The 26,203-nt window shown below is 46.2% G+C and overlaps 1 protein-coding gene across 6 annotated transcripts in view; it reads right to left on the reverse strand.

Moving 5' to 3' along the window:
- Window positions 1-286: 286 nt before the first annotated feature.
- Window positions 287-26,203, reverse strand: part of LOC121580016 (connector enhancer of kinase suppressor of ras 2-like) — a 45,509-nt gene continuing 19,592 nt past the window's right edge. For 2 of the 6 annotated variants that reach the window (XM_041895100.2, XM_045224312.1), the window contains exons 10-22: window positions 15,511-15,644; window positions 15,022-15,227; window positions 14,323-14,412; window positions 12,988-13,163; window positions 12,797-12,845; window positions 12,491-12,666; window positions 12,246-12,319; window positions 7,738-7,809; window positions 7,432-7,499; window positions 7,173-7,276; window positions 6,448-6,955; window positions 3,903-4,102; window positions 287-1,042 (exon numbers count right to left, since the gene is read on the reverse strand). In XM_041895100.2, coding sequence (XP_041751034.1) covers window positions 995-1,042; window positions 3,903-4,102; window positions 6,448-6,955; window positions 7,173-7,276; window positions 7,432-7,499; window positions 7,738-7,809; window positions 12,246-12,319; window positions 12,491-12,666; window positions 12,797-12,845; window positions 12,988-13,163; window positions 14,323-14,412; window positions 15,022-15,227; window positions 15,511-15,644 — 1,905 coding nt within the window. In that variant the 3' untranslated portion in view covers window positions 287-994. Of the gene's footprint in view, window positions 1,043-3,902; window positions 4,103-6,447; window positions 6,956-7,172; window positions 7,277-7,431; window positions 7,500-7,737; window positions 7,810-12,245; window positions 12,320-12,490; window positions 12,670-12,796; window positions 12,846-12,987; window positions 13,164-14,322; window positions 14,413-15,021; window positions 15,261-15,510; window positions 15,645-26,203 lie in introns of all 6 variants that reach the window. The other 4 variants (XM_045224313.1, XM_045224311.1, XM_045224310.1 and 1 more) reach the window with 2 other exon arrangements.

Raw genomic sequence — 26,203 nt, forward strand, 5'->3', positions numbered from 1 at the left:
GATGAATGTGCATCCAAGAGCTGCTAAAATAGGTGGAGGGAGATGGGTATAAAGACACATAGTGCAACATTTTCCTCACGCAAAACAGCAATGAACTGTGCAAAAAATACCATAAAACTCAGGCCAGGGTTCAATCAGATCAGCACTAACCGACAAACGCATAGCTTAATATTGCTTTTGTTTAGGCGTGTCGGAGGTGTAACTGCGTTAGACGAAATCCCATGCAGCCGTGTTACAAGTTCGAACACTGGAATGTGTGATATAATCTACACCTCGATTAGGCTGATAGAAATCCTTATTATTTAGTTAAATGATTTTCAATTTGAGTGTCATTATTTCTGTATAGCCTACACTTTCTCCTTCTGAACTTCTAATGCAGGTGGGACATAAGGACGGGTGTGGTTTTCGTGACAATTACCATAAGAGCAGTAATGATTGATGCCAGGTGCGTGTAATAATGGTTGCCAGGACCGGTGGTTAGTAAACCGGCGACATCGAATGCCGGAGAGGGGGACCAGGAGTAGACGTGACACACCGCCTAAACAAAGGCAATATTAAGCTATGCTTTTGTCGGTTAACGCGGGTTAATGCTGATCTGATTGAATCCTGGCCTCACTATATTCTCCAGTGCAATTTATGTTGTAACTTTCCTTTAAAAATGTCATTGAGAAAAACACTATTATTGAACCAGAGTTTAAGTACTGTAATTACACGATGTAACTTGGATAATGTGTCATCCCATCTATTTAATATTTTATGGTTATTTTGCTCATTGAACAAACTATTTTGCATGAGGAAAGGTCCTTAGAGGTAGATGTGGGTGTGCAGAGAGAGAGAGTGAGATTGAGTGAAAGAGAGAGAGGGGGGGGGGGTAACCCTGGTTGTTGTGGCTGTCTTCCAGGGATGACGGAATGGCTGGGGTAGGGCAGTAAGGGCACGTCCCTTGGCAGGATGAATGGGGTGACTATGATGTCCATGGTCTGTTCCACACAGGCTATCCTAAAAAACCCAACGACGGGTCAGAGTCCTGAAGAGGGACATTCTGTCAGGGGGAAAGAAGAGTATGATTTAAGATGTGATACACTGTATACACTACATAAACAGTTCACACACTGTACACACACTATATTCTATAGTCCCTGTAATCTATCAATCAAATGTATTTTATAAACAGGGGTGCACATAACTGGTACGCAGGTACGCAAGCGCGACAAAAATCAGGAATGCGTAATGCCACTTGTGTTACTACGCGCCTTTGCGTACTTGACCGATCTTCTCATCTAACCTTACACATGACATGTTGCTTGTCAACTACTGTCAGGGATGTCCAAAAAGCAACAGACATTAAGCAGCTTCTTTTCGCCACCTACAAAGAAACGCCAACTGGAGCCAGAGCCGAAGAAAATACTTTTTTCGGAAAAGTGGCTCCAAGATTTGCAGTGGCTTGAAGCTAACGATGAGCGCACTGAAATGTGGTGCAAGATTTTCCTCTCAAATCCACATCTAGCAGACAAAACAGGAGCATTTTATAAAGGCTCAAAGAATTTCAACCATCCTTTATTTGACAAACATGAAAAGAGCAAGGAGCACACGAATGTGGCGCAAGCCATTGCTAAACAAGCTAGCCGAGAAGAAATGTCCAGTCGCCCACTTGCCAGATGGCGAGACAAGCTAAATGAAGAACAGCGGCAAGCTCTGTTTAATATTTTTCTCCTCGCCTTCCATAAAGCTAAACACGCACGTCCCATGTCTTCCTATTCTGAGGATGTTCCTTTACTGAAGCGGTTAGGAGTAAATGTCGGAGGTGCATATCATTCACGTGAAGGGGGCACACGGATCATGCAGAGCATCGCTCACACCATCAGCGGGGAGTTACGAGCCCCGTTGCAGTCTGCTGAATTTTGGGGGCTGCTTTTTGATGGATCTGAGGACATCACAAAAACTGAGCAGGAAATCGTTTACATTGTGTCCGTGTCCAGCAACGGAGAATTTACTTCAGACTTTATTGGACTGATTGAATTGGGTGCTGACCGAACCGCGCAGGCCATAACAGACAGACTTGTGAGACTTTCCCAGGACACAGGCTTGGATGACTGGACAACAAAGTTGGTCGCTGTGTGCACAGACGGGGCTGCTGTCAACGTAGGTATCTACAACGGCGTTGTGCCAAAACTCCGGCAACTTGCTGCGGTTGGAGACTCCCTTGTGCACATCCTGTGCACCTCACACACACTGGAGAATTGCGCGAAATCAGCTGATCGCAACGTTCCTTACTGTGAGACATTTAATCGCTCTGTGGTCAAGCTGCTGCAGTTTTATTTACAAAAAGGTGGAGCAAAAAACTGCTGCACTGAATAAGCTATGTGAAGAAAATGGGATCTCCTTTGTGAAACTGGGTAAGTTTCATAATATCAGATGGTCTGCATGGAGGCATGAAACACTGTTAAAAATATCAAGACTATTGCCAGCCATTAAAATGCAACTGGTTACAAGTGATAACAATGACTTGCAGCATATCTGCACAGAGCGTTTTCAGTGCTTTCTGTCAAACATGCTTGACATTTGCAACATTTTGAAGACCACATCCATTAAGTTTCAGAAGGAAAAGCTGACCATTGGAGAATGTAAGGATGAACTCATGGTGGCCATTGGACAGTTCACACTTCTGCTTGATGGTGAAAGCCACAGGGCACACACTGTTTCCAATGCTGATGCTGACAGAGACAAGACACACTTACTCAGGGGGTTAATTGAAGAGTTTGAAATCAGATATGACTCCCTCAAGTCATGTGATCATTTCTTAGTATTTGATCCTTCAACATGGCCTCAGGAAATGCAAGACCTCCACAGATTTGGAAACACAACAGTTTGCAACATTCTCAAGAAATATGAGGCCACCTTGCAACTTGACAAAGATACCACTGTGACAGAATGGATGCGCTTAAAGCAGGCAGGAAAACGCCTGGGAGCCTCTTCTGTGTATGACTTGGTCCAAATAGTAAATACAAGTAACCCAGATGCTTACTCCAACATCAACAAGGTGGTTAAGCTGTCTCTTACACTGCCTTTAAGCAGTGCAGCTTGTGAGAGGGGATTCTCACATCTCAACATTATAAAAACCAAGTACAGATCTTGTCTGTCACATGCTCGTCTCTCAGCCCTGATGCACATTCACCTGTCAAAGCAGACCACAGAGACATTTGACCCAAAGCCTGCTGTTGACTTGTGGATGGAGACAGCTAATCGGAGGCTCAACCAAGGACAGGGAGGTGCATCTGCAGCATCTTCATCATCTACCATGCAGGAAGCTGAAGCAGAGGACAGTGGGGGCGACACTGAAGAGGACAGTGAGGAAGACTGCACTTATTAAGACCACGCTACATATGGGGTGAGTACCAGACACCATCTGCTGGTACTCACCTGAGTAACTCACTGAAAAAGTTATGTGCACCCCTGTTTATAAAGACCTTTTTACACCAGCAGATGTCACAAAGTGCTTTAACAGTAACCCAGCCTAAAACCCCCAAACAGCAAGCAATGCAGATTTAGAAGAATGGTGGCTAGGAAAAACTCCCTAGAAAGGCAGGAATCTAGGAAGAAACATAGAGAGGAACCAGGCTCTAAGGGGTGGCCAGTCCTCTTCTGGCTGTGCAGGATGGAGATTATAAGAGTACATGGCAAATAAGGCCAGCTCGGTCTTCAAGATTTTCAAATGTTTATAGATGACCAGCACGGTCAAATAATAATCACAGGGGCTATAGAGGGTGTAATGTGTCAGCACCACAGGAGTAAATGTCAGTTGGCTTTTCATAGCCAAGCATTCCAGACAGCAGGTGCAGTAGAGAGAGAGAGAGATAGAGAGAGGGAGATGGGGAGCGAGAAAGAGAGAGAGAGGGTCATACCTTGAGCGCACTCTGTATGATGTGGAGACGGTGCAGCTTTTCGCTGAGCAGTGGGTCATTGACGCGGCGGACGAAGGAGCGTTTGTACTCCAGGCGGGCGGAGGGCTGGTGGTCTCCCATTGAGGACAGGTTGGCCCTCTCCAGGGCCCGGTACAGGTCCCCCAGAGAGTCAGCCTGGGGACGGCCCTCCCTCTCACAGCCTGAGGACAAGCAGAGTCACAATACGTGGCATTCACCGGCTGGCACCACATACAACAACAACAGCAATATGCATGTGCATAAAGATCTCTCACTCCTGGAAGTTCAGCACAGTACTGCATTTCCTCATAGGCAGGCAGAGCACACACAGTAAGCTGCTACTGTGGAATGTCCCATGCTATCCTTTACATATACTGCCCTCTTATGGTGCTATTGTCACATAGCTCTTTGTATGAAAAATGTATGCACTCACTAACTGTAAGTCGCTCTGGATAAGAGCGTCTGCTAAATGACTAAAATGTAAAAAGTAAATTTTATCTGGCAAGCTACACTACAAGGCCAAAAGTATGTGGACACCCCTTTCAAATGAGTGGATTTGGCTATTTTAGCCACACCCGTTGCTGACAGTTGTATAACATCGAGCACACCGCCATGCAATCTCCATAGACAAACATTGGTAGTAGAATGGCCCGTACTGAAGAGCTCAGTGACTTTCGACGTGGCACCGTCCCAACAAGTCAGTTCATCAAATTTTCTAGAGCTGCCCCTGTCAACTGTAAGTGCTGTTATTGTGAAGTGGAAACGTCTAGGAGCAACAACGGCTCAGCCTCAAATTGGTAGGCCACATAAGCTCACAGAACAGGACTGCCGAGTGCTGAAGTGCGTAGCACGTAAAAATCGTCTGTCGTCGGTTGCAACACTCACTACCGAGTTCCAAACTGCCTCTGGAAGCAACGTCAGCACAATAACTGTTCGTTGGGAGCTTCATGAAATGGGTTTCCATGGCCGAGCAGCCGCACACAAGCCTAAGATCACCACGCGCAATGCCAAGCGTCGGCTGGAGTGGTGTAAAGCGCCGCCATTGGACTCTGGAGCAGTGGAAACGCGTTCTTTGGAGTGATGAATCACGCTTCACCATTTGGCAGTCCGACGGACAAATCTGGTTTTGGCGGATGCCAGGAGAACGCTACCTGCCCCAATGCAGTGCCAACTGTAAAGATTGGTGGAGGAGGAATTATGGTCTGGGGCTGTTTCTCATGGTTCGGGCTAGGCCCCTTAGTTCCAGTGAAGGGAAATCTTAACGCTACAGCATACAATGACATTCTAGACTATTCTGTGCTTCCAACTTTGTGGCAACAGTTTAGGGAAGGCCCTTTTCTGTTTCAGCATGACAATGCCCCCGTGCACAAAGCGAGGTCCATACAGAAATAGTTTGTCGAGATCGATGTGGAAGAACTTGACTGGCCTGCACAGCCCCCTGATCTCAACCCCATCGAACACCTTTGGGATGAACTGGAACGCTGACTGCGGGCCTAATCACCCAACATCAGTGCCTGACCTCATTGTTGTGGCTGAATGGAAGCAAGTCCCCGCAGCAATGTTCCAACATCTAGTGGAAAGCCTTCCCAGAAGAGTGGGGGCTGTTATAGCAGCAAATGGGGGACCAACTCCATATTAATGCCCATGATTCTGGAATGAGTTGTTCGACGAGCAGACTTTTGGCCATGTAGTGTATGTTGACTCAAACAGTCCCAGAGGTTTTGTGTCTGCTGGTTGTCATACTATGTTGTGCATTTGCAATACTTGTTGTGTGTTTCAGGGGTCAATTGTGAAGCTGTGGGGCTTGTGCCTCTTGAAGTGTATCATGCAGTGTTTGCTGTGTGTTTTTGTGTTAGAGTCTATAGAGGGAGCAGTAGAGACAGTGAGTAATAGAGCGGCAGAGAAATTAGGACAGGAAAAAAGGCCCCTTGGGCATGTTTCTTTGTCCTCTTCAAAATTCAACGTTAACATGGGCTGAAAGGATTCTTCCTCGCCCCACCGCCCCAAACACTGCGGTGGGGCACAGTGACATCTCTATCATGGCCGTGTGTGTGTGTGTGTGTGTGTGTGTGTGTGTGTGTCTGCGTGTGTGTGTCTGGGTGTCTGCGTGTGCGTAAGACATCGAGGAGGGAGTCGGGCTGCCAGGATGAATTAGTGTCAATTAGGACACTAAGATTTCACCTCACTTTAGAATAGTGTCCTGGAGATCTGTAGGGATGGGGGATGGGTCTAAATCTCAGACAATCAGCGTCCGTGACACAGACTGCGTCTGAACAATGCCTATAATTAGCAACATTACTCACCACTGGTTACCAGGTTATAACCCTATAAGTACTAATTTCCCTTTAAGTATATAAAACTATTTTTACCCATCAAGTTATCCTAGAATGTAACAGGGAGAGTAGGGTTAAGATTGTTGTCACAACTCTTTCTTCTCTGTCTCATGGTGTCATGTCTCTCCATCTCATGGTGTCATGGCTGTCATGACTTTGTCCGGTGTCTCAGTCATGTCTCACTAATGTCTCACCTGTGTCTCTGGCCAGCTGGTAGTGGTGGTGGTCTCTGTGGTCAGAGGTGCTGGCCGAGGCTGAGAGGATGGCATGGAGCCCACTGTCTCGGGGCAGGGTGAAGCTACGGGGTTTCCCCCCAGCCTCTACTGGGACACTGGGGCTGAGTTGCAAGGGCAGTGGGCCATAGTGTTCCTGCAGCAGGCTGCGCTGGGCAGGGAGGGTTGACTGGCGGCGGTACTCCACAGACAGACCTCCTCCTCCAGGGGAGCGCAGCAGGGCCTCCTCCAGGGGCAGGGGCAGTGTCTGCAGGTAGTGGAGCCCCGTGCTGCCCAGGGGCGTCTCAATCAGGTCCTGCCACGAACGCCGTTGGCTGGAGGACTTCTGGCCAGGCGAGACGCCGCCTCCGCTGCTGCTGCCCTCCTGTGGCTCGGGGTGGAACTCCTCATGAGATGAGCGTGACTGGAAGGTCTCAGAGGAGGAAAGGCGGCCGTGTTTGGGCTCCTGGTACGGACTCATTTGGGACACCTACAGAGAGCCAGACAGAGAGGTGTCATGGCATTGTAACGGTAATTAATGTAAATACCAGAATTATAAATTTAAAAAAGGGAAGAGACTCAGCTAGAGAGGTATATAATGGTATTGTAACAATAATGTAAATAACAGGAGGCTTAGAAAAGAGGGAAGAGTCCATATTAAAACTATGCAAATAGTTGTCTAACTTTTCACAGAAAGAGTGACTTACTGAGGGGGGCCTGGGGTAGGTGTCATAGGGGGGAGGAGGGCTGTCCTGTTTGGGCACGGTGGAAGGCATCTCCATGTCCTCATGGTCACTTTCACTCCAGTAGTCTGGTCGTGATGATAAGGATGAAGCAGAAAAGAGGACACGTCACCATCAGAAAGAGACAATGTGTTATTTTTTCTAAAGTAGACCTAGGGCAAACGAAGCAGCTCTTGTCCTCTATTACTGTCAACTATATTAATGTGTATTAATGTATTCTCACCCTGGTCCTGTCGGATCCTCTCCTGCTCCGAGTAACCTGCCACTGCCATGGTCAGACGACTCAGCCACCTGTGTGGGAACAACACTAATGAAACGTGGCAGCCACACCCCATTCCAGATCTCACACACCACACACCATTCTGTTATCCCCTGCTGTTTTTGCATCTCACATCAGCTCACCTGGTCATCTGCCTAGCACAATTTGTCAAAACGTTTCAGGTTTCTGTCAGTCTGTCTCACCTCCTTGTCTTTGCCTGTCTCCCCCTCTGTGTCAGCTACAGTAATCATGTCTGACAGTGACTCTCACCTGTTCATGTCATCCGCATTGTCCGCTGCAAAGTAGAAACTTTTGATCTTTGGATGGCAGGCCTTGAAAGCACTGGAACACAGAAACATGCGGTCAAGGACAGATTATACCATACAGTAAGTAGTGCTGAGCGGTTAGTGCTTTTTGAGGTCGGTTAGGTTCGGTTTCGATTATGAAAAAATAATTACGGTTTTCGGTTTCGATCATTTAAAAAAACATTAAATACATTATGAAATAAAGCTTTTTAATGGAAATTCCAAAGCCAAAAATAGTGAGCATTCAATTGCCAAAACATTAAAAATATTCCATTGTCTCTGCCAGGTCCACATTGGGTAGATATCAATAGAAAAACAGGAAATTACTATGAAATAATAAAATATTTCAGTTATATGTATTACATCTCTGCTCAGGCACTAGCCGCCAAACCTAACGTTATCTACAGTTGAAGTCGGAAGTTTACATACACTTAGGTTGGAGTCATTAAACTATTTTTTCAACCACTCCACTGTCACGCCCTGGCTCTGGGGACGCTTGTATGTTGAGCCAGGGTGTGAGTTTTCTTTGTTTGTTCTAGTTTTGTATTTCTATGTTGGCCAGGGTGGCTCCCAATCGGAGACGGCTGTAGCTCGTTGTCTCTGATTGGGAGCCATACTTAGGTAGCCGTTTGGCATTGTTTTATGTGGGATCTTGTTCCAGTGTAGGTTTGTGTTTGAACCGAGGACGTCACGTATCGATTTGTTCGGGTGATTATTCTAATAAATAAAAGTATGTTCGCCTTCCACGCTGCGCCTTGGTCCTCTGTATCCGACGATCGTGACATCCACAAATTTCTTGTTAACAAACTATGGTTTTGACAAGTCGGTTAGGACATCTACTTTGTGCATGACACAAGTAATTTTTCCAACAATTGTTTACATACAGATTATTTCACTTATAATTCACTGTATCACAATTCCAGTGGGTCAGAAGTTTACATACACTAAGTTGACTATGCCTTTAAACAGCTTGGAAAATTCCAGAAAATGATGTCATAGCTTTAGAAGCTTCTGATAGGCTAATTGACATAATTTGAGTCAATTGGAAGTGTACCTGTGGATGTATTTCAGTGCCTCTTTGCTTGACATCATGGGAAAATCAAAAGAAATCAGCCAAGACCTCCACAAGTCTGGTTCATCCTTGGGAGCAATTTCCAAACACCTGAAGGTACCACGTTCATCTGTACAAACAATAGTACGCAAGTATAAACACCATGGGATCACGCAGCTGTCATACCGCTCAGGAAGGAGACGCGTTCTGTCTCCTAGGGATGAACGTACTTTGGTGCGAAAAGTGCAAATCAATCCCAGAACAACAGCAAAGGACCTTGTGAAGATGCTGGAGGAAACAGGTACAAAAGTATCTATATCCACAGTAAAACAAGTCCTATATCGACATAACCTGAAAGGCCGCTCAGCAAGGAAGAAGCCACTGCTCCAAAACCGCCATAAAAAAGCCAGACTACGGTTTGCAACTGCACATGGAAACAAAGATCGTACTTTTTGGAGAAATGTCCTCTGGTCTGAAGAAACAAAAATAGAACTGTTTGGCCATAATGACTTATGTTTGGAGGAAAAAGAGGGCTGCTTGCAAGCTGAAGAACACCATCCCAACCGTGAAGCACGGGAGTGGCAGCATCATGCTGTGGGGGTGCTTTGCTGCAGGAAGGACTGGTGCACTTCACCAAATACATGGCATCATGAGGAAGGAAAATTATGTGGATATATTGAAGTAACATCTCAAGACATCAGTCAGGAAGTTAAAGCTTGGTCGCAAATGGGTCTTCCAAATGGACAATGACCCCAAGCACACTTCCAAAGTTGTGGCAAAATGGCTTAAGGACAACAAAGTCAAGGTATTGGAGTGGCCATCACAAAGCCCTGACCTCAATCCTATAGAACATTTATGGGCAGAACTGAAAAAGTGTGTGCGAGCAAGGAGGCCTACAAACCTGACTCAGTTACACCAGCTCTGTCAGGAGCAATGGGCCAAAATTCACCCAACTTATTGTGGGAAGCTTGTGGACGGCTACCCGAAACATTTGACCCAAGTTAAACAATTTAAAGGCAATGCTACCAAATACTAATTGAGTGTATGTAAACTTCTGACCCACTGGGAATATGATGAAAGAAATAAAAGCTGAAAGAAATCATTCTCTCTACTATTATTCTGACATTTCACATTCTTAAAATAAAGTGGTGATCCTAACTGACCTAAGACAGGACATTTTTACTAGGATTAAATGTCAGGAATTGTGAAAAACTGAGTTTAAATGTATTTGGCTAAGGTGTATGTAAACTTCCGACTTCAACTGTATGTGCTCCCCATACCGTACTGTCTTTAGTCATCCTATTTAGCTAGCCTGCCTAAGTAGCCTATGCTGCAGAGCTGTCTGACGAAATAATTGTACTTGTTCTTCATTGTGTTGTGTACATTCCTCTCTCATGTGGTCTGTGTGTATCTAACCCAGGGTTACCAGGTCAAGCTAAAATGTCAAGCCCAAAAACCACTCAAAACATCTATACAATAAACCCTTTTTTCATAACGTTATCGAGCCAGTTAAGAAGGAATTTCATAGTAACTTGTAATGACGTTAGAAGCAAAATTCAGGTTTCCTCAAAATAATAGCTATTGCAAGCTATGACATGACGTAATAAAGGAGTTTGAATATGTGCTATTATAAACTGGTTACCAAGGTAATTAGAACAGTAAAAAGTCATGTTTTGTCATATCCGTGGTATACACTACCGGTCAAAAGTTTTAGAACACCTACTCATCACAGAGTTCAAGTAACAGACACATCTCAACATCAGCTGTTCAGAGGAGACTGCGTGAATCAGGCCTTCATGGTCGAATTGCTGCAAAGAAACCACTACTAAAGGACACCAATAAGAAGAAGAGACTTGCTTGGACCAAGAAACACAAGCAATGGACATTAGACCGGTGGAAATCTGTCCTTTGGTCTGATGAGTCCAAATTTGAGATTTTTGGTTCCAACCGCTGTGTCTTTGTGAGACGCAGAGTAGGTGAACGGATGATCTCTGCATGTGTGGTTCCCACCGTGAAGCATGGAAGAGGAGGTGTGATGGTGTGGGGGTGCTTTGCTGGTGACACTGTCTGCGATTTATTTAGAATTCAAGGCACACTTAACCAGCATGACTACCACAGCATTCTGCAGCGATACGCCATCCCATCTGGTTTGCACTTAGTGGGACTATCATTTGTTTTTCAACAGGACAATGACCCAACACACCTCCAGGCTGTGTAAGGGCTATTTGACCAAGAAGGAGAGTGATGGAGTGCTGCATCAGATGACCTGGCCTCCACAATCATCCAACCTCAACCCAATTGAGATGGTTTGGGATGAGTTGAACTGCAGAGTGAAGGAAAAGCAGCCAACAGTGCTCAGCATATGTAGGAACTCCTTCAAGACTGTTGGAAAAGCATTCCAGGTGAAGCTGGTTGAGAGAATGCCAAGAGTGTGCAAAGCTGTCATCAAAGCTATGGGTGGCTATTTGAAGAATCTCAAATATAAAATATATTTTGATTTGTTTAACACTTTTTTGGTTACTACATGTTTCCATATGTGTTATTTCATAGTTTTGATGTCTTCACTATTACTCTACAATGTAGAAAATAGTAAAAATAAAGAAAACCCTTGAATGAGTAGGTGTGTCCAAACTATTGACTGGTACTGTATATTTTTAAAGAGAAATAGCCCAAAAACCCGCAACCCGCGGCCAATACATTTTCATCCATGACATTGTTATCAAAGTAGCCCAATTTTACTGGAAACCCGCGAACATGGCAACACTGATCTAACCTAACGTAGCAGGCGTAAAAGAGTATCCGTCCAGAGATCTGTATATAATGGTGAGATGCTCTTGTCTCCGTCCTAACCATGGGAGTCGTTGTCCCAAAGGCAGGAAGGCAGGCGACACATTTAAATCCAAAATAAGCCCATAGAAACGCATTGGGCTTATTTTGGACAGATTTTGATCCATCTCCGTCCGAAATGGAAAAAGCAGGCGCAATGGATTATAGTTAATTACAAAGTTTCTGGGCTGAACTAGGTTGAATATTTGCTTAATGAAAACTACAACTCCCTTTAGCCCAGCGTCCCACATAGATCTTTACTTGATTTTTGTCGTGAATGATTTCTCTCTAGAGAAAGTGCGTTGAAAAAAACAAAACAAAATGGAATTCAAGTAATTGAACCGACGTCGGTGAATTAGCTGTTTAATAACCACACAAAAAAACGAAATGTCGATTAATCGCTCAGCACTAACTGTAAGTATTCTGGGGCACAAACACAGGTTGCATATACTGTACATATTTTGTATTTAAAGACAGACACTCACACTCCATTCTCAATAGATTCAAACAAACACATGCCGAGGTTCACACAGACAAACAGACCACAAGACTCACACATTCATGTATTGTATACAAACACAAATACATGTACTCACTACTTCCTACGGCACTCAGATGCACGATCAATCTTGAATTCTGGGAGACTAACAAAGCCCTCTGCCTTTTCATCCTGAGGGAGTAAAAAACATAATATCATATATTGTTCTGACACATACTTTTCTGAGTTCCAAAAAATATAGCGGGATGGTTCACATTTTCACAAGATAATCAAGAGAGGATGCAGAGAGGAACTCATGGTACAACAAATCAGCAAGTCTGTCAATGTCACTCACACACTCACCTCCTCATTCATGTACCAGTATAGGCAGATATCTTTCAGGATGAACCAGTATTTCTTCCACTTCTGGGAGAAGTAGCTTTTAGCATCCTTCTTTTTCCACAGCCAGCCCTCACAGTCCCCCCGCCCCAGGTCCTTACATGAGATACGCCTCTTACTGATGGAGGACAAAGAGTCACCTACTGCAGGGAGGAGAGGGGTATCAATGAAACGACTGTATTGGGTGGTTTGCATCAGCATACATTTATGTATGTAGTGTATATTTGAAACTGTACATGGGTTGTGGACTGTAGGTTTTTAATAACTCACCTTTACTCTTCTTCCTAGACCTTGAGCGCAGTGAGGATCGTTCAAACATCTACAAAATAACACACAGGAAAATGAGAGATCAATCCACATTGATCTGTCTCCACTGTGCTCAGTCCTCTAAATATCTGATCATAATCACAACAAAAAACACGTCAGTGTTGTCTCAGGGGCCTGGGAACAATGGGACATACATGGTAGAGGGAGGCGGAGTCGGAGCCGGACGTGGAGACTTCCATCTGGAGGGCTGGGAGGAGGGCGTAGTGGGCGGGGCTGCCTTTGTCACTCTTCTTCCTGCTGCGTCCTGTCAGGTACTCCTCTGGCATGGCCTTGTCCTCACTCTGACTCACATAACGCAGCAGGGAGTTCTCTACGGGAGCAGGGGAGGCCAGCAGTTAGATCACTTTGTCTAACGCCATTTGATTATATAGGCCTACTATGTGTACATAATTTGTATCTACTGAATACTCATTGTGCTGTCACTTTGTTACAACAAATTTTAAACAACAGCGAAAAACAAGCCAAAGGCCAATTCTAGAGATTGTGTAATGATTGCTTGGATGGAAATACACAGTTGTGTGACTTGTGGGCTTTGTCATGTCATTAGGGCCTTGAGGCTAGAGCAAGGCCCATTGATGAACGTCCTCCATCTGACTCTTATAGGCTAGTTTTGTGAGTCATGTCATTGGGCAGTGTAATTTATGTTTTGTGTAATCCTGTGGTGTGTCCAGGCATTCGGCTTTAGGGCTCTGAGGTTTTACTCTGTCTTGTCATTCAGACAAATAACGAGGCTTCACTCAAACCCCATTATTGTACTGAACCAACAGAGACTGTCATTATTCTGATATTTGCATGGTATTTTCCTAGAAAATATAAAAAAAATGTTGCCTTCAGGCAATATGTATTGATACTGCCTCTTGCCAAATATGCAGATAAATATAGCACCCTCACTGATGCTGAAAAGCCCACAGGAACAATAGACTGACTGCCACCACCCCCTTGGGAATAAAAAACACAACATCACAGTGGCTGCCTCTCAGACTGAACCAAGGCCATTCGCTCTCTTCCTACTCTGTTTGCCACTAGGCCTGGCAGCAACCAATCAAACCAAGCAAATCTTGGGAAGATCCTGGTTACAGTTGCCAAGGCAACGACATACCTTCAAGACCCAAAAGCAAAGAGAGAGAGGCAGAGAGAGGCAGAGAGAGGCAGAGAGAGAAAGGGGTGAGATTGAAAGAGAGAGAGAGAGCAGGAGGGACTAACAAAGATACACAGAAAGAAGGGTCAGATAAAGAGGGACAGATAAAGAGGAGGATAGCTAATTCAGCATCATATCTATCATGCACTGAGCCCTGCCTGGCATGGCTGCTCAGCTTCCCAGTCCCTTGGCTAAGACATCTGAGATGGGGAGGCAGAAAACCCAATTATGAGAGATATCCACCCACTCATCTCTGCTGCTATATCTCTCTCTTTCTGTCTCCCCTCTCTTTTTATCTCACCCTTTCTCTCCATCCCGGCCTCCCACTCACCTCTCCTGCTCTCTCTCTTCAGCTTGGCCGGGTCTTCATAGTCTTCCACCCAGTTATATTCCACTGGCATGGAGATGGGCCTAAGCCTGCCTGGAGCACACAGCACAGATAACACACAACATTACAGACCTATCCAGAAAAATCTAAGAGCTACAAACAGCCTATATTAACACCACAGTGACACAAACACTAACATCACAAACACAGCAGGCATTGCATACAGATGTAGGATCTTAATTTGAGCCAGTTTGCTACAGCAGAAAAATTATCCTGTAGCAACAGGAAATGTGAATTATTATGTCTATTATAATTTATGGACATTTTTGTAGGGGTTGATGCATTATTTGTTAGGGCAAATCAACTCTGAAATTTCAAACTTTTGAAGCATTTTTTAAACCGAAATACATTACAAGTTTGCATTTCCTGCTTTGCAGGAACATTCTCAGTAACAAAAGAGTGATCAAATCTGTAGGAATTGCACCACAGGCATCCCTCATACAAACCAGCCTTGGACTGGGTCATAACTAACTGTAAGTCGCTCTGGATAAGAGCGTCTGCTAAATGACTAAAATGTAAATGTATAACATTTGTGGGGGATAGACATCCCACATACAAACAGGCTTGGACTGGGTCGGACCATACAGTATATGGGGGACTGACATCCCTCATACAAATATGCAGGCTTGGACTGGGTCATACCATAAGTGGGGGTGCTGTCCCTGCGGACAGGTGGAAGTCCGTGGTTCTGGTCATACTCGTAGCAGTACAGAACGGCATCCTCCTCCACCAGAGGGAAACGTCGGCGACACTCCTGGTCCAGGAAGGAGTTGGGGGACTCAGAGCCCTTGGCCACCGGGATGTCAGCTTGGAAGTCGTCGTCACCTGATAGATTTCCCTTGTCGTCTCTGCAGCACAGATCAGGGAGAGAGTCTGTTCGCCTATGGAGCATCGACTGCATGGGTAAACTTCAACAAAGTCACATACTACAAGGCACATAAATCACCCCGCAAAAGGGAACAAACTGATTAAATTCACACAGTGAAGTAATTACACAGGTAAACCACTATAATATTTCACTGCAGATAATAACATAAAACTTACTCAAAGTACAACATACAGTATGACTACACTGTGTAATCCCTAAGGAAAGGCATACAGATGTCACAGTGAGGCAGCTTGTGTGTGTACCTGGGGGTGTATGGTTCCTCAGGGGGCGGGGGGATGAAGAGGTCCTGCAGGGCACAGCTGTCCCTCCTGGACGGGGTGCTCAGGGTACTGGTGGGTGTGGCCACACTGCTGCTGGGGCTCTGAGGGATGATGGGCTGTGAGGAGAGAGAGAGAAAGAGGGGGGAGAGAGATGTGTAGTTTCATAATAGACGATGATCAATCAAACCATTAAAGCTTCAATATGTGGGAAATGCTAGTCTTGTTTCTCGATTGGAGAATGTCTAGAGGCAGGTTTAGGGAATGGAAAATTGATTTGAACCTTTGCATTTGATGAATTATAAATTCAAAGCATAAGTCAATAACTGAATCTGGATATATGATGAAACGAGGAGGAGGATGGTAGGGAGAGGAGAAGAGAGATTGCAGAATAGAGGTAAAGGAGAAGAGGGAGGAGAGGAGCGGGGGGATCAGGAGGCGGCAGAGCTCTGATGCACTCCAGTTGGTCAAGGCCCCAGGGGGAGGGAGGGAAACAGCACTTAGACCAGTGTGGGACTCAGAGGGGGGCAGGGATATAGTCACATACAACACCCATATTAAATAATTGTTTGGGGCAAAATATGACAGACAGACACACACAGACAGACACATTCACAAAAAGTCCCTGCTTTAACAAAACCCACAAACATTTAATGCACTCTCCTGCTTGCATACTCACCATGCACAATCAGTCACATACTGTGCACATACAAAAGTTCACATACCCTCTCAGTCATTAACCCACTGATAAGATAGTGGTATACAGTACATAAATCACATCTCACTAACACACATGGCTCTATTTTAACAAACCTAACGCAATTGTAAATCTTATCGCTGGTGGTAGCGCTATAGGTCCTGGGTGTGTCAGAAATATTTTTGCTATTTTCACGGCGGGAATTATGAACTCAATAGCTGGCGGTGGCTTGAAAGGGCTGGGTTTTGATGAATAAACAAGTTGTAGGTGTGACGAGGGCTTGGCCACTCACTGGTCAATCAATGTGTTCCATGGCTTAATAATACTGCATGAGGTTGTCTCAAGTTGTGTAGGTTATTGACAGTCTTTGAGTTGCTTGGGGCATGGAATATTCTCATCCCAGTCCATTGTCGAATGATACCAACTACGGTTTATTAAATAGCATAAGCTAAAGTATTGAGTACAGTGCCTTGCAAAAGTATTCATCCCCCTTGCCGTTTTTCCTATTTTGTTGCATTACAACCTGTAATTTAAATGGTTTTTATTTGGATTTCATGTAATGGACATACACAAAATAGTCCAAATTGGTGAAGTGAAATGAAAAAAATAACTTATTTCAAAAAATTCTAAAAAATAAATAACGGCAAAGTGGTGCGTGCATATGTATTCACCCCCTTTGCTATGAAGCCCCTAAATAAGATCTGGTGCAACCAATTACCTTCAGAAGTCACATAATTAGTTAAATAAAGTTAACCTGTGTGCAATCTAAGTGTCACATTATCTGTCACATGATCTCAGTATATATACATGTCACAGTTCCCTCAGCCAGAACCCAAAAGCAGACCAGGACAAGGAGAGTTGAACGAAGGTGAGGGTTTATTAGATACGACAAAAGGTGCAGAATAATCCAGGGACAGAGCGGGCGGCGTGGTTGAGTAGTTGGGGGTGCAGTACTGGGTCCAGTGATGGCTCGGCAGCCGCCGACCATCAGGCAGAGGTGGGGTGAAGGTTCCGGACGTGTGACTGCAGGTGGAACAAAAACGGAGGTAAGAACACAAAAACTCAACAAAGAACAAAATAACAAAACTCACGCTAGAAAGCTCTACACTGATACACAGAACACCTACTGTTCATGGCTAACGATCCGGCAGGAACTGGATGTTTGGCCAGAGCCTAAAAAGGGTGATGATGAGGGCCAGGTGTGCAGATTGCTGACGGGATGCAGGTGCGGAAAACCAGAGAGCTCCCCGGAGCGTTCCCGAACCCTCGGGAAACTGGAGACTACGAACACAAAACACTAGTCCACAGACAGGACCCGACTCAGACTGCCGGGATCGTTACAGTACCCCCCCCTCCGACGAACGCCACCGGGCGGACTCCCCGGAGCGCCAGGATGGAGGCGGTAAAAGTCCCTGATGAGGTCAGCATCTAGGACCTGTCGCCGCGGAATCCAGCTCCTCTCTTCAGGACCATACCCCTCCCAGTCCACGAGATACTGGAAACCCCGGCCCCGCCGTCTGGAATCCATGATGCGACGCACCGTGTAGGCAGGACCACCTCCGATCATCCGAGGAGGAGGAGGAGGAGGCGGAGGAGGCAACAGAGGACTGAGGAAGACAGGCTTGAGGCAGGAGACATGAAAGGTGGGATGGACTCTGAGCGTCCTCGGTAGTTTGAGTCGAACTGCCACCGGATTGATCACCTTCTCCACCACAAACGGACCAATGAACTTCGGTAACAACTTCCTAGACTCAGTCCGTAACGGAAGATCCCGTGTGGCCAACCAAACCCTATCTCCGATGGTATAGGTGGGAGCGGGGATCCGGCGACGATTCGCCTGGAGCTGATACCGATCCGAACCTCTAAGGAGTGCCTTTCTGGCCCGATGCCAGGTCCGGTGGCAACGACGAATATGAGCCTGAACAGAAGGCACTGATAGCTCCTTCTCCTGAGAAGGGAACAGGGGAGGTTGGTAGCCATACAGGCACTGGAAGGGAGACATCCCAGTGGCAGATGTAGGGAGAGTATTGTGGGCATACTCAACCCAAGGCAACTGAGAGGCCCAGGAGGTGGGGTTAGAAGAGACCAGACAGCGTAGCGTGGATTCCATCTTCTGGTTGGCTCTCTCCGCCTGACCATTGGATTGGGGGTGAAAACCAGATGTGAGACTGACTGTAGCTCCAATGGCCAAACAGAAGGACTTCCAGACAGCAGAGGTAAACTGAGGGCCACGGTCGGAAACGATATCACTGGGCAAACCGTGGACCCTGAAAACCTCCCTAACCAGGATCTCGGACGTCTCCGAGGCAGAGGGAAGCTTGGCAATAGGCACAAAGTGGGCGAACTTGCTGAATCTGTCCACGATAGTCAGAACGACCGTGTTCCCCTCAGAAGCGGGCAACCCAGTGACGAAGTCCAGGGCCAGATGCGACCATGGACGCCGGGGAATAGGAAGGGGGTGAAGTAGTCCAGAGCTGGGCCGATTGGTACTCTTATTCTGCGCACACACTGGACAGGCAGCAACAAAACCCCGAGTATCCTCGGCCATGGCAGGCCACCAAAAACGTCTGCGAAGAAACGCCATAGTCCGAGCCACGCCGGGGTGACAAGCCATCTTGCTGGCGTGGGACCATTTGAGGACAGCAGGACGAACCGACTCAGGCACAAACAACCGACCGGGTGGACCGTTACCGGGACCGGGCTGAGTCCGAAGGGCCGCCAGCACCTCCTCCTCAATCTTCCACATCACTGCTCCCACGACGCAGTTCCGGGGGAGAATAGTCTCGGTCTTGGACCCACTCTCCTCCGTCTTGGAGAACATCCGGGACAAGGCGTCCGCCTTGCCGTTCTTAGATCCCGGTCGGAACGTCAGGGCAAACTTGAATCGTCCGAAAAACAACGCCCACCTGGCCTGACGGGAGTTGAGACGTTTAGCCGATTGCACGTAAGCAAGGTTCTTGTGGTCAGTCCAGACAATAAACGGTTGCTCCGCCCCCTCCAACCAGTGGCGCCACTCCTCCAAGGCAAGTTTCACCGCGAGAAGCTCCCGGTTACCCACATCGTAATTCCTCTCTGCAGGCGAAAGGCGACGAGAGTAGTAGGCGCAGGGATGGAGTTTACTGTCCGTGGAGCATCGCTGCGACAGGATAGCGCCAACTCCCACATCAGACGCGGTCCACTTCAACGACGAACTGACGGGCCGTGTCCGGTTGAGAGAGAATCGGTGCGTTGGTGAATCGCCTCTTCAAATCCAGAAACGCTCGATCCGCCTCCGGATTCCACTTGAAGGTCCTGATACTGGAAGTCAAGGCAGTTAATGGAGCGGCCACACGGCTGTAATCCCGGATGAATCTGCGGTAGAAATTCGCAAACCCCAAAAATCTCTGGAGTTGCAATCTCGTACCGGGCTGGACCCATTCCAGAACCGCTCTAACCTTCTCCTGATCCATCCTAATCTCACCCCTGGAGATGATGTACCCGAGAAAGGATGTAGTGTGGGCGTGAAACTCGCACTTCTCGGCCTTCACGAACAGGCGATTCTCCAACAATCGCTGCAGAACCTGCCGGACATGCTGGACGTGGTCGGAAGGTTCCTTCGAGAAGATCAGAATGTCATCCAGGTAAACAAACACGAAGAGACCGATCATATCTCTCAGGACGCCGTTCACCATACTCTGGAATACCGCTGGAGCATTGGTCAGTCCAAACGGCATCACCTGATACTCGAGTGACCCATCGGTGTATTGAAACCCGTCAACCACTCGTCCCCCTCTCTGATCCGGACCAGGTGATACGCATTGCGAGGTCTAGCTTGGTGAACACTGTAGCACCCTGTAAGGAGTCGAAGGCAGAACTCATCAAGGGCAGGGGATACTTGTTCTTGACCGTGATGTCATTCAACCCCCGATAATCAATACACGGTCGAAGAGAGCCATCCTTCTTTCCCACAAAGAAGAATCCTGCCCCAGGGGTGATGACGAGGGACGAACGAGACCAGCAGCTAGGGACTCCTTGATGTAGGTCTCCAACGCCTCACGTTCAGGTCGGGAGATACTGTATAACCTTCCCTTGGGGTAGACAGCTCCAGGAACCAGGTTGATGGCACAATCATATGGTCGGTGGGGAGGAAGTGACAGAGCCTTCTGCTTACTGAAAACTTCCCCCAAATCGTGATATGTCTCGGGAACCAGGGACAAATCTGGGGGTTTAGCCTCAATCACCTGACTGGGAACCGAATGGGGGCAGGCAGTCTTGAGACAGTTAGCATGACAATCAAGGCTCCAACTCGTTACCTTGCCCGTCACCCAATCGAACGTGGGATTGTGTTCCTTCAGCCAGGGGTATCCAAGAACCAGAGGAACATGGGAAGACGGCAGAATGAAAAAATGAAATCATCTCAGAATGATTCCCCGACAACCGCATCTTAACCGGTTCAGTCCTCATCGTGATACGTGCCAGACTACTGCCGTTCAGAGTGGTCGCTTCAATGGCTTCCGGCAATTGCTCCTTGGAAAGCCCCAGCTGTTCCACCAACTCGGCATCAAGAAAGCTTCCATCGGCACCTGAATCGATAAAAGCGTTAAGCGCTAAGCTCTGATTCCTGTTCACAAGGGTAGCCGGGAAGCGGGGTCTGACAGAGGTACTGAGAGGTTGAAACTGGCTCGCTAAAAGTCCTCCCAACTTTAGCGAGCCGGGCAGTTTGACGACCGCCGGGAACAAGTGGAGATGTAATGTCCCGAGCGACCACAGTAGAGGCAGCAGTTGGTCTTACGTCTATGTTGACGCTCCTCCTTGGTTAACCCGTGCCGCCCCACTTGCATGGGTTCAGAATCGGGAGAGAGGTCCTCTCCACTAATCCTTAGTGGTGGAGAATGATCGACGTGTTCTGGTCCACCACCCGACCCGACTGGGAACTGAGAAGCTGATCGATTGGACGGACCCCATTGCTTCTCCCTCCTTCGCTCTCGGACTCGATTATCCACCCGAATAGACAAGGCTACCAAGCTGTCCAGGTCACTAGGCTCCGGATAGGAGATCAACTCATCCTTGAGCTGCTCCGACAGGCCCTGGTAAAAGGCCGCTTGCAAAGACTCCTCGTTCCACCCACTCTCCACAGCCAACGTCTTGAACTCGATCACGAAGTCGGCCACGCTGCGAGTTCCTTGGTGAAGAGAAAACAGACGCCTAGCTGCGTCCCTCCCTCGGACGGAATGGTCGAAGAGCTTCCTCATCTCGGCCGTGAACCCCTGGTATGAAGCCATGCAGGGATCCTGTCGTTCCCAAACGGCTGAAGCCCACTCCAGCGCTCGACCACGCAGCAACTCAATCAAAAAGGCTATCCTAGCCTTGTCAGTGGCATAAGAGTAGGGCTGTAGATCGAACACTAATCCACACTGCATAAGGAAGGAACGGCATCTTCCCAGCTCCCCCTCATATTTCTCCGCGCCGGAACCTTGGGCTCACGGAGGGACACAACTTCAGAAGCGGCAGGCGAGATGGGTGAAACCGGTAGTGAGTCCTCCACCGGACACTGGTGTTGGTTCTGGACCTCCGTCAGGCCGGTAGACAGGTTCCGAACTGACAACGCGATCTCCTGTAGTACCATGCTATGATGGCCCAACATCTTCTCCTGCTGGGTAATGGCATGGCGAACAGAGTCCAGGTCCGCTGGGTTCATATTTGGCCGGATCGTTCTGTCACAGTTCCCTCAGCCAGAACCCAAAAGCAGACCAGGACAAGGAGAGTTGAACGAAGGTGAGGGTTTATTAGATACGACAAAAGGTGCAGAATAATCCAGGGACAGAGCGGGCGGCGTGGTTGAGTAGTTGGGGGTGCAGTACTGGGTCCAGTGATGGCTCGGCAGCCGCCGACCATCAGGCAGAGGTGGGGTGAAGGTTCCGGACGTGTGACTGCAGGTGGAACAAAAACGGAGGTAAGAACACAAAAACTCAACAAAGAACAAAATAACAAAACTCACGCTAGAAAGCTCTACACTGATACACAGAACACCTACTGTTCATGGCTAACGATCCGGCAGGAACTGGATGTTTGGCCAGAGCCTAAAAAGGGTGATGATGAGGGCCAGGTGTGCAGATTGCTGACGGGATGCAGGTGCGGAAAACCAGAGAGCTCCCCGGAGCGTTCCCGAACCCTCGGGAAACTGGAGACTACGAACACAAAACACTAGTCCACAGACAGGACCCGACTCAGACTGCCGGGATCGTTACAATACACCTGTTCTGAAAGGCCCCAGAGTCTGCAACACCACTAAACAAGGGGCACCACCAAGCAAGCGGCACCATGAAGACCAAGGAGCTCTCCAAACAGGTCAGGGACAAAGTTGTGGAGAAGTACAGATGAGGGTTGGGTTATAAAAAAATATCTGAAACTTTGAACATCCCACGGAGCACCATTAAATCCATTATTAAAAAATGGAAAGAATATGGCACCACAACAAACCTGCCAACAGAGGGCCGCCCACCAAAACACACGGACCAGGCAAGGAGGGCATTAATCAGAGAGGCAACAAAGAGACCAAAGATAACCCTGAAGGAGCTGCAAAGCTCCACAGTGGAGATTGGAGTATCTCTCCATAGGACCACTTTAAGCCGTACACTCCACAGAGCTGGGCGTTACGGAAGAGTGGCCAGAAAAAAGCCATTGCTTAAAGAAAAAAATAAGCAAACACCTTTGGTGTTCGCCAAAAGGCATGTGGGAGACTCCCCAAACATATGGAAGAAGGTACTCTGGTCAGATGAGACTAAAATTGAGCTTTTTGGCCATCAAGGAAAACGCTATGTCTGACGCAAACCCAACACCTCTCATCACCCCAAGAACACCATCCCCACAGTGAAGCATGGTGGTGGCAGCATCATGCTGTGGGGATGTTTTTTATAGGCAGAGACTGGGAAACTGGTCAGAATTGAAGGAATGATGGATGGCGCTAAATACAGGGAAATTCTTGAGGGAAACCTGTTTCAGTCTTCCAGAGATTTGAGACTGGGACAGAGGTTCACCTTCCAGCAGGACAATGACCCTAAGCATACTGCTATAGCAACACTTGAGTGGTTTAAGGGGAAACATTTAAATGTCTTGGAATGGCCTAATCAAAGCCCAGACCTCAATCCAATTGAGAATCTGTGGTATGACTTAAAGATTGCTGTACACCAGCGGAACCCATCCAACTTGAAGGAGCTGGAGCAGTTTTGTTTTGAAGAATGGGCAAAAATCCCAGTGGCTAGATGTGCCAAGCTTATAGAGACGTACCCCAAGAGACTTGCAGCTGTAGTTGCTGCAAAAGGTGGCTCTACAAAGTATTGACTTTGGGGGGGTGAATAGTTATGCCCACTCAAGTTCTGTTTTTTTGTCTTATTTCTTGTTTGTTTCATAATAACAAAAATATTTTGCATCTTCAAAGTGGTAGGCATGTTGTGTAAATCAAATGATACAAATCCCCCCAAAATTAATTTTAATTCCAGGTTGTAAGGCAACAAAATAGGAAAAATGCCAATGGGGGTGAATACTTTCGCAAGCCACTGTAATAGCAAGAGTAAAAAAAACATCCAGTGTTCCAGTGCTCAATATGTTTGGAGTGTTGGCAGTCAACATTGTTGTAATTGCCTCAAATATTTACACGCCTCAAATATTGTCACCCCTCCCAGCTCAGCGCAAGTGAGCTGATGTTAGACAGGTAAATTGACGAACCTGGCACAAGGGTTTAAAATACCAAAGCGCCAGTTTTTACATACCGAAATTCTCAACTAACATGTGTTTGACACTTGAACCGCATTAGTGCCAGCTGAAAATAGAGTCCTCAGGCTGTGTCTGAAATGCCACCCTATTCCATATACAGTGGGGAAAAAAGTATTAAGTCAGCCACCAATTGTGCACTTTCTTCTGTTGCTTTTACTTAAAATGTTAAATATTTCTTAGAAACACAATGTGGATGATGGGTTCACACCAGCAGTCTCCAGATCTCACACACACATCGGAATACAAAACCATTTACAAACATTTGGATAGATAGCATGCATACAAAAATAGACACGTGTTTCTGATCAATGCTTCACAATTTACAGTACTGGTTAATTATTGCCAGTCCTTGCCTGTCTGTCTGTCTCTGTGCACCAGTTTCTTTTTATTATAAGAGAGAGATTCTGCCCTGCAGCCATTAACTATCTATGTTCACCCAGTTTTGGAGTGTTTATACGTTCAGAAATCTCTGAGGCACAACACTGAAGTTGAAATGGTATCTCCTTACATTTTGTTCTGACATACCAGTTTTACGATATCCAGTTTATGAAATAAATATATATGCTTAACATACTGTACACTCTCCTAACACACATACATACATACAGTGGGGGAAAATAGTATTTAGTCAGCTACCAATTGTGCAAGTTCTCCCACTTAAAAAGATGAGAGAGGCCTGTAATTTTCATCATAGGTACACGTCAACTATGACAGACAAAATGAGATTTTTTTTAACTTTAACAATAAAATGGTCTGACGGGGATGTGTACATACTCGGTATACATATCCCGAAAGAAAGAAATGATCTCACTACAATACATTTTAATAGAAAGTTAGCAAAAATAGATAAGATATTGCTACCATGGAAAGGAAAATACCTGTCTATTTGTAGAAAAATCACCCTGAGTTATATCCCAGTTTACCTATTTGCTTATGGCCCTGCCTACACCTAACGACTCGTTTTTTAAATGATATGAGCAAAAAATATTCAATTTTATTTTGAACGGCAAGCCAGACAAAATTAAATGGGCCTATTTACAGCGCCTTCGGAAAGTATTCAGACCCCCTGACTTTTTCCACATTTTGTTACGTTTTAGCCTTAATCTAAAATTGATTAAATAAATACAAAATCCTTAGAAATCTACACACAATATCCTATAATGACAAAGTGAAAATAGGTTTTTAGAAATGTTTGCAAATGTATATATTTTTTAAAGCAGAAATACCTTATTTACATACACTACCAGTCAAAAGTTTTAGAACACCTACTCATTCAAGGGTTTTTCTTTATTTTCTACATTGTAGAATAATAGTGAAGACATCACAACTATGATATAACACATATGGAATCATGTAGTAACCAAAAAAGTGTTAAAAAAATCAAAATATATTTTATATTTGAGATTCTTCAAATAGACACTCTTTGCTTGATGACAGCTTTGCACACTCATGGCATTCTCTCAACCAGCTTCCCCTGGAATGCTTTTCCAACAGTCTTGAAGTCTTGATTTGTTTAACACTTTTTTGGTTACTACATGATTCCATATGTGTTATTTCACAGTTTTGATGTGTTCACTATTATTCTACAATGTAGAAAATAGGAAAAATAAAGAAAAACCCTTGAATGAGTAGGTGTTCTAAAACTTTTGACTGGTAGGGTAAGTATTCAGACCCTTTGCTATGACACTCGAAATTGAGCTCAGGTGCATCTTGGTTTCCATTGATCATCCTTGAGATGTTTCTAAAACTTGATTGGAGTCCACCTGTGGTAAATTCAATTGATTGGACATGATTTGGAAAGGCACACACCTGTCTATATAAGGTCCCACAGTTGACAGTGCATGCCAAAGCAAAAACCAAGCCATAAGGTCGAAGGAATTGTCCTTAGAGCTCAGAGACAGGTTTGTGTCGAGGCACAGATCTGGAGAAGGGTACCAAAAAATGTCTGCAGCATTGAAGGTTCACAAAAACACAGTCGCCTATATCATTCTTAAATAGAAGAAGTTTAAACCACCAAAACTCTTCCTAGAGCAGGCAGCCCGGCCAAACTGAGCAATCGGGGGAGAAAAGTATTGGTCATGGAGGTGACCAAGAACCCAATGGTCACTCTGACAAAGCTCCAGAGTTCCTCTGTGGAGATGGGAGCACCTTCCAAAAGGACAACCATCTCTGCAGCACTCCACCAATCAGGCCTGTAATGGTAGAGTGGCCAGACGGAAGCCAATCCTC

Source organism: Coregonus clupeaformis, chromosome 13 (genome assembly GCF_020615455.1).
Source record: "Coregonus clupeaformis isolate EN_2021a chromosome 13, ASM2061545v1, whole genome shotgun sequence".
Classification (NCBI taxonomy): Eukaryota; Metazoa; Chordata; class Actinopteri; order Salmoniformes; family Salmonidae; genus Coregonus; species Coregonus clupeaformis.